The sequence below is a fragment of the Palaemon carinicauda genome, chromosome 29, assembly GCF_036898095.1.
Source record: "Palaemon carinicauda isolate YSFRI2023 chromosome 29, ASM3689809v2, whole genome shotgun sequence".
Taxonomy (NCBI): Eukaryota; Metazoa; Arthropoda; class Malacostraca; order Decapoda; family Palaemonidae; genus Palaemon; species Palaemon carinicauda.
The window spans coordinates 92,017,523-92,025,234 of record NC_090753.1 but is presented as its reverse complement, the minus strand read 5'-3'; the positions used below and the strand labels follow the sequence as shown (position 1 = coordinate 92,025,234).

General features: G+C 43.3%; 1 protein-coding gene across 1 annotated transcript in view; it reads left to right on the top strand.

Moving 5' to 3' along the window:
* Positions 1-979, top strand: part of LOC137622721 (probable glutamate receptor) — a 31,229-nt gene extending 30,250 nt beyond the window's left edge. The window contains exon 11 of the mRNA XM_068353314.1: positions 802-979. Within this exon, the coding sequence (XP_068209415.1) occupies positions 802-979 (178 nt within the window). The remainder of the gene's footprint in view (positions 1-801) is intronic.
* Positions 980-7,712: the final 6,733 nt, after the last annotated feature.

The window sequence follows — 7,712 nt, the reverse complement described above, 5'->3', positions numbered from 1 at the left end:
AATTCGTTTGAAGAAACGCTAGATTAATTGGCAAAAAAAAAAGATGACAGCTGATTTGGAATGTGTTATTTTGTGTTATATACATACAACATATAATCTTCCTGCCTTTCACTTACACGTCTCTTACCTTTTCTTTAAACTTTGAAAGGCAATAGACAAGCTCGCGTCATTTCATCTCAAACCTTGGAAAATATTATTGTTTTTTATGTCATTCTACGTATTCCAGAATTAAAATCTTAAGTAATTAGAAACAAAAAACATCTAAAACACGTTTGACCTTTCCTGGCTTTCAATAATTCAATGAATATTAACCCCGATATGTTTTATTAATCCTCTTTGGATATTGTAAGTATTCAGCTGACATTAAACCTCGATATTTAACCCATGTTTTATACGATTAACATTTCCTTTACAATGTTTACCAAATCCTGACCTTTGTCAAGGCTTTAATTAATATTCTCGGACGAAACTCACTCACCTTTCTTGAGGCATTGTCTTGTTAGATTGTTTTGTTCAGAGTGTCTTGAGACAATCCTTCTTAAGACAATCGTCCACTAATCTTCATACTCTCTTTATAGAATCATCCCCTTATCTCCCCTTTGAAACCTTGTCACTAATTCCTCTCCCCTTTAATACCCTTTTTTTCCTAAGGGGAAAGTGACATTGTATCTTCGTGGACCTTTTAGTGGTAACTTCATTATTGCAGACGAAATCATCTTTGTAATCGCATATTACACCCATCTTTCCTTCGTTATCAATTTCATATTTTCGTTCATTCTCGAATTTTCTGAATTATTGAAGGGAGAGGGAAGGAAGAGAAGAGTGGCAGGGAATTGTCTGGATAACTGAAGGGAGAGGGAAGGAAGAGAAGATTGTCAGGGAAGATTGCATAACGTTATGCCATTATTACTTCACTGGGAAGAGATTTGATATTGGGATTAAGCTCCTCAAGTTAATAGTCTCTACTTACTCTGGGTAATTCCCACATCTGGGATTCTTTAAGCACCCGACAGACCACCTCTTCTCACTTTTCAAACGGAGAAATCCTGCAGTATATTAATATTTACTTTTCTTTACTTCACGTCTTTGAAATTAAGTCTAATTTTAATTTTCCATATACTGTAAGTTCCCTTCTACTGTAGGTCTTCGGAATATATCTAAAATCTAATCTATCTACATTAATCAAATTTATCTTCAACCCCAAATTCTGATTAGTTTCAAGTTTAATTATGGTGTAGATAACATTATTATGTTAAGGATAACAAGCTTCTAATACTCTAGTTATATCTTATAATGGATAACATTTCTAAAATGTAAGTAGTTTTATAATTTTAATTTAGTAGACTGTCCTAAATTAGAGGTGATTTTATCATGTTCTAAAGTAGAGGTGATTTTATCATGTTCTAAAGTAGAGGAGATTTTACCATGTTCTAAAGTAGAGGTGATTTTATCATGTTCTAAAGTAGAGGTGATTTTATCATGTTCTAAAGTAGAGGTGATTTTATCATGTTCTAAGGTAGAGGTGATTTTATCATGTTCTAAAGTAGAGGTGATTTTTATCATGTTCTAAAGTAGAGGTGATTTTATCATGTTCTAAAGTAGAGGTGATTTTATCATGTTCTAAAGTAGAGGTGATTTTATCATGTTCTAAAATTGAAGTGATGTCATGTTACAGATAACGTAGCATCTTGAAATGTTATGTTACTGATAACTTATCATGAAATGTTATCATGTTACTGATAATGTAACATCATGAGATGTTATCATGTTACAGATAACGTATCATAAAATGTTTTGCTACAGATAACTTAACATCATGAAATGTTATCATGTTACAGATAACGTAACATCATGAAATATTATTGTGTTACAGATAACATCATGAAATGTTATCATGTTACAGGTAACGTAACATCATGAAATGTTATTATATCACAGATAACATAACATCATGAAATATTATTGTTACAGATAAATTAACATCATGAAATGCTATAATGTTACAGGTAACGTAACATCTTGAAATGTTATTATGTTACAAAAAACGTACCATCATGATATGTTATCATGTTACAGATAACTTAACATCATGAAATGTTATCATGTTACAGATAACGTAACATCATGATATGTTATTATGTTGCAGATAACGAAAAGCCTGAATTGACAAAGTTTTAGAATGTTAAAGATAACAGTAACATTAACAGTAAAAGTAACCGGCAATGAAAAACCAAAGGAATGTTATCCTGTTTAAAGGTTTAAAGATTTAAAGGTCTCTCATGAATGGCAGAGGCAAGGGGACAGTGACATTGCCCTAGCAAACAGGACAATGCCCTAGAGACGGAGCATATATACATATGATCAGCGTTCAAGCCCCCTCTCCACCGAAGCTAGGACCTAGGAGGGCCAGGCAATGGCTGCTGATGACTCGTTTAAAGATTTAAAGACTGCTCATGAATGGCAGAGGCAATGAACAGTGACATTGCCCTAGCAAGCAGGACAATGCCTTAGAGACTGACCATATATTCATATGATCAGCGCCCAAGCCCACTTTCCACCCAAGCTTGGACCAAGGAGGGCCAGACAATGGCTGTTGGTGACTCATTCTCCACCCAAGCTAGGACCTAGGAGGGCCAGGCAATGGCTGCTAATGATTCAGCAGATAGACCTATGGGCTCACCAAGTTTTAGACACTGTCCTAGAACATTGTGCTGTCCCTTGCCTCAGGCATTCATGAGCTACCTTTAAAACACTTTGGAAACCTCTAAACAATGAAAGTACAGAGGCCATTCCTAAGGCTATTCCATTTTTTAATTATTATTTTGGAATTTGATAATTGAAAATTACTGGTGATCGAAGGAGTATTAGTTAACGCAAGATTTTCCAATTCACCTAGGATGTGTAAACCATTCAGGCAATCGTACATAAGGTATTAAGGTGTAAGTGATATGATTAATGTTTCTTTTTCGTGAGACTATTCCACAATTGTTTGCAAATTAAGGTCAGCATCATGGAAAATTACCCTATTTTCTTAGCTATCCATTCACATAGGAGAAAAAGTACGCTATTTTTAACGAAGAGAGAGAGAGAGAGAGAGAGAGAGAGAGAGAGAGAGTCTATAGAGACGGAATATGCCCTCTTGGGCAGTAAGGTCCTTATATGTTGCAGTGTTAGCATTTTGAATTTGCAATTCACTATGAACTTGTTGAGTGGCGACAAGTCCAGAATGACTCTGAGCTTTTCGAGTCTTTCTTGGGAACACAAAACAGCCTCCCTTGGAATTTGATGGACTTCACCTTTCGGATCACATTTTTCTCCAACAGTTCTTGAACTTACTCCTCCAGAACGGGGGTGGAGTGTTGCAAAAACCGAAGGCACGGGGGTGGAGTGCTGTACCAGCTCCAGCCCAGTCCATTCTTGAGTAGGCTGTGGGCCCAGGGATCGAAGGTCCATCGATCCCAAAATTTCAGAAGTCTCCCTCCTACCGGTATCATCTCACTTGGACTGCCGTCCTGAGGTCTTGCCTCCCTGACCACGACCACCCCTGAATCCCCTTCCCCTTGAGGGGCGCCTAGACGAGCCTCTGGCTGCTCCTCTAGGCTTTGCTCAAAAGGAAGAAGACTGCCCTTCGAACGTTGGGGTGAATGCCGTGGGACTGTGTCGACACAGCCTGGGGTACCCACTGAAAAGTGGTCGGGGTTTGTGCCACCATCTGGGGCACTGGAGGCAATGGCAATTGCAGTTGCTGTTGCTGTCTAAAAGGCTTGGCTGGCCGAGACGGTAGCCTAGTCCTCATAGTCTTCCTCTTTGGTTGAGGACCCTCATCCGGGGAAGACTTTCTTTTGATAGCCAGGCCCCACTTTTGGAGAAGGTTTCTATTCTCCAAGGCGGCCTTATCAACAACTTCTTTGACCAAATCGGTAGGGAAAAGGTCTTTTCCCCAAATGTTGGAGGAGATTAGTTTCCTTGGGTCGTGCCTCACGTAGCCGAGGTGAACACGAACTCCCTACAAGCTCTCCTTGCCTTGACGAAGCCATAAAGGTCCTTCGTCACTGTGGCCAGATGAGTCTTGGCCACCACCATGAACATTTCATGGACCTTGGGGTCACTTGCCATCGTCTCAAGAGTAGTCTGAAGAGACATTGAGGCAGCCAGTCTTTCTTTTGTCTCGAACTCTCTTCGCAAAAGAAAGTCAGACAGCTTAGGGAGGTCCTCGCCGAACTGACGTCCGGCAATATCAGCCTCCAACTTTCCAACTGAGAACGTAAGATGGACGTCCTTCCAGTCTTTGTGGTCCATAGGCAGGGCCAGCGACAAGGGTTTACACTCCTCCAGGGAGGGGCAAGGCTTGCCGGCCTCGACTGCTTTTAGTACAGCCGCAAACCCTTTCTGTAAAAAGGGGAAGGCTCTAGCAGGCGAGGACACAAAGGAAGGGAGCTTCTTGCTCAATGCAGCTACCTTTGAGTTAGAGAAGCCCCTCTCTTTCATCGAGGATGAAAGTAGAGCTTGAGCCTTAGCATGGTCCATCACTATGACCTCCTTCGGCTCTGTCTCCTCCTTTGAAGCTGGTTCCTTCCTCAGCCGGACATAACAGTCCGGATATGATGCCTTGCTGGGCCAGAATTCCACCTCCTCCAGGGGAACTGAGCCCAGCTTATCCGAGATGACGATCTTTCCAGTCGTCATCGGCATGTGCTTATCATACCTACATGGGTTAGCATCTGAGCACAAGGGAAGGTCTTTCACATTGAGCCTTTTCTGGGGCCCATGTGATTCTGCAAGGCACTGCATCCGCAGTTCCATTGCAGCCGCCTTCTCCTGATTCTCCTTCTGCATTTGTTGGATCATTCCAACAATAGAAGAGAGGGCCTGTCCCAGCTCTACTGGGAGACCGGCCGATGTTGAGGGAATAGGCTCCGGGATCTGAACCGGAGTAGCCGACACCTCGTCGACCTCTTCCTCTACAACGTCTGGGGCTTGAACTTCATCCTGGGCTTCTGCCAGGTCTTCCTCCAGACGCTCGTCCTCGTCAGACATCCTGTCATCTAACTGGATGTCTTGCATCGCGACCGCGACTTCAGCATCCACCTGGATCTGAACTTGGGGGATCTCCTCTTGAGGCTGGGGAATCACTGCATCAGCTGATGCCTTAGGGAAAAGATACGCCCTCATCTTCTCACTTGGAAGATAAGGTCCAGAGGTGTTCTTTTGGAATCCCCTTACCCAGGTACGAAGCTTCTCCCTTGCTATATCCCTTGATTCCGCCGTCCTAGGGGAATCAAAGGCCTCAGTAATCAGGTTAGTGCACACAGTACATACCTGAGGGTCCCAATACCGGAGATCATCCTTGGAGACAGCGCATGCTGCGTGTCTCCTAGAAAACTCATGTCCGCAGAGGTTCTTGCTGCGGACGTTGCAGAAAACACTTCCGCACTTCGGAGGGTCCTCCTGTAAAGAGAAGAAATTTCCATGAGTATCAAGTGAACTATGAATCACTGGATATGCATAGTATAGCATAACAATTCAGAAAGGAAAGACACACACTTGTGTTTCCCTCACAACCCATTGTTGCAGCCTTCCAGATAATAAAATCAAATGGTTAATCTCTTCTAGAGTAACCAATGCAAAGTTTCCAGAGGAAACAGTTGGAGCTCACACCTAAGCAATGATTTTAAAATCCTGGATAATAGACAGGAAAGAACTCACTTTCCTATCTGTAGGGCAACAGCAAAGGGCTGTGCAAGAAAACACAAAAGTGTTAGAACACACACTTGCCGGCCGGCACACACCATAACTAGCTTAAAGTATACTAAACAGTTATAAGGCGGCAGAACGCTGGTTCAAATGCATGTGCCGGCCGGCAACAGCCAATGTCGGTCGGCAATGACTGCTGACCGACCACTACACAAGGTAGTACCCGGCTGCCGGCCACACTCTTGGCGACCGGCAGACAAGGGCTGACATTAGCCGGCCGGCAAAGGTACAGGACCGATGCCAGCCGGCAGCAAAAGAACCAGAGGACTACAACTGCCCGGCTGCCGGCCTCATAGGCCAGCAGCCGGGTCGGGTACAGCACTAGAAGAAAAACAGAATGGATGCCGTGATAAGAGTGTACACTACCTCCAAGCCCGGCAATCCGAAAGAGTGCATATAAGGAAGGGGAGAATCTAATTCAGGCTTCCTGACCAATGCCGTCTGACTCTGCAGGCAGGCATGGATGAGGGACCAAGGGAGGTCCGGGCAGCACTCAAAACAGAAGACCCTTGCCGGCCAGCAGCTCTGCCGGCCGGCAAGGGACTGAGTCAATTCCACATCCTAACCTATTCTAGGTCCAGATGTAGAATGACGTACAGTACTGTAATGGCTAGGCCATTACAGAGATAGAGGGGGAAGGGACAAAAGATGGTCCTACCAACCTTGCTTTAGTGACGGATCACCCGCAGCCAAGAAACTCATCTTAGCCTAAGGGAGATCCAAGGGGGGAGGCCAGCAATACTTGCCAGCTCCCAGAGCACCAAAGCAAGTTAGGTGTTGCTACTCCCAGGGAAAGAAACTTATCCTCCCCCGAGAACAGCAACAAGGACTAGTCTGGTAGATCACAAAAGAAGGAATCATCTCGTACAGAAACCTTCGGTAGTGACCTAAGGAGGCTAAGCCTCTTATGTCTGTGTCAGGCCAGCGAGGGAGACTCTACCCCAAGCCAGACAAACACAGACTCAGACTAAAAAAACTCTGTTGTTCTGTCCCTCTTTGAACCAGACTTACTGGAACAGGAAGGTACAGTAACACCCCAGTATAGTTTTATCGAAAATTAATTCAGATAAACCACTTTGGGATAAGCCCAAGGCTTAAACAGAGGGAAAGGGATTGCATACCTTCTCCGAAGAAAAGAAAGCAACCGGGGAGTATGAGAAAGTATACTAAGGCTCCATAAGCAACTTAGCCTAGGCACCAAGAGAATCGATTACCTAAATCACCGAAACTCACTTGTATACTATCTTGGAAATATTCCACATAATCTTAAATGTATAAAACATAGCCTAAAGCTTCAATAAAATTTTAATACACTCGGAAAAACCAAAATCATGCATGAAGTACTAGGACCAAACGACTAGGCTACATGGCCTAGCGTAGGCCAGAATTGGCGAATACTTCGCCAAAATAATACTAAAGCACGAAAGGAAATCCTATGTAATGCTAAATAGCTAAAATTTATTAAAGCAAAACAACCGGGAATGTGGCTCTGACTAACTAAACTTATACCTAGCGAGCGACAGCGTCCATGACGCCTCCGGTAGGCTACGGCTCTTGTAACAAAGATTAAACCTATTAATCACTTAAAAAATTACCAAGAGCCTACATTTATACATAAAAGACATGGTACTCAACTTATCAGAGGCCGATGAAGTTGGAGAAGCCATGAAAAGTAGAATAAATCCAAGATTTGCGAGAAACACAGGAAAAAACACCGAGTTGTTAAGCTACGCAAAAAGGAATACAGATGGCGCCAGGATTGGCGCCAGGCACGCTTACGAAACGGGAGATAGGGAGCCTTGGGAGCGGCTCCCCCTTTTTCCTTCACGATTTCGTTTCTTGCCAATTGACCCCTGCGATACGTAATCTCTGTTCGGGGTGTAGATTGCCATGTGGCGTGTCAAGAATACGACCTCTGATATGTCGCGATATCCCTTTCACGAGGGATACTCGCTCCA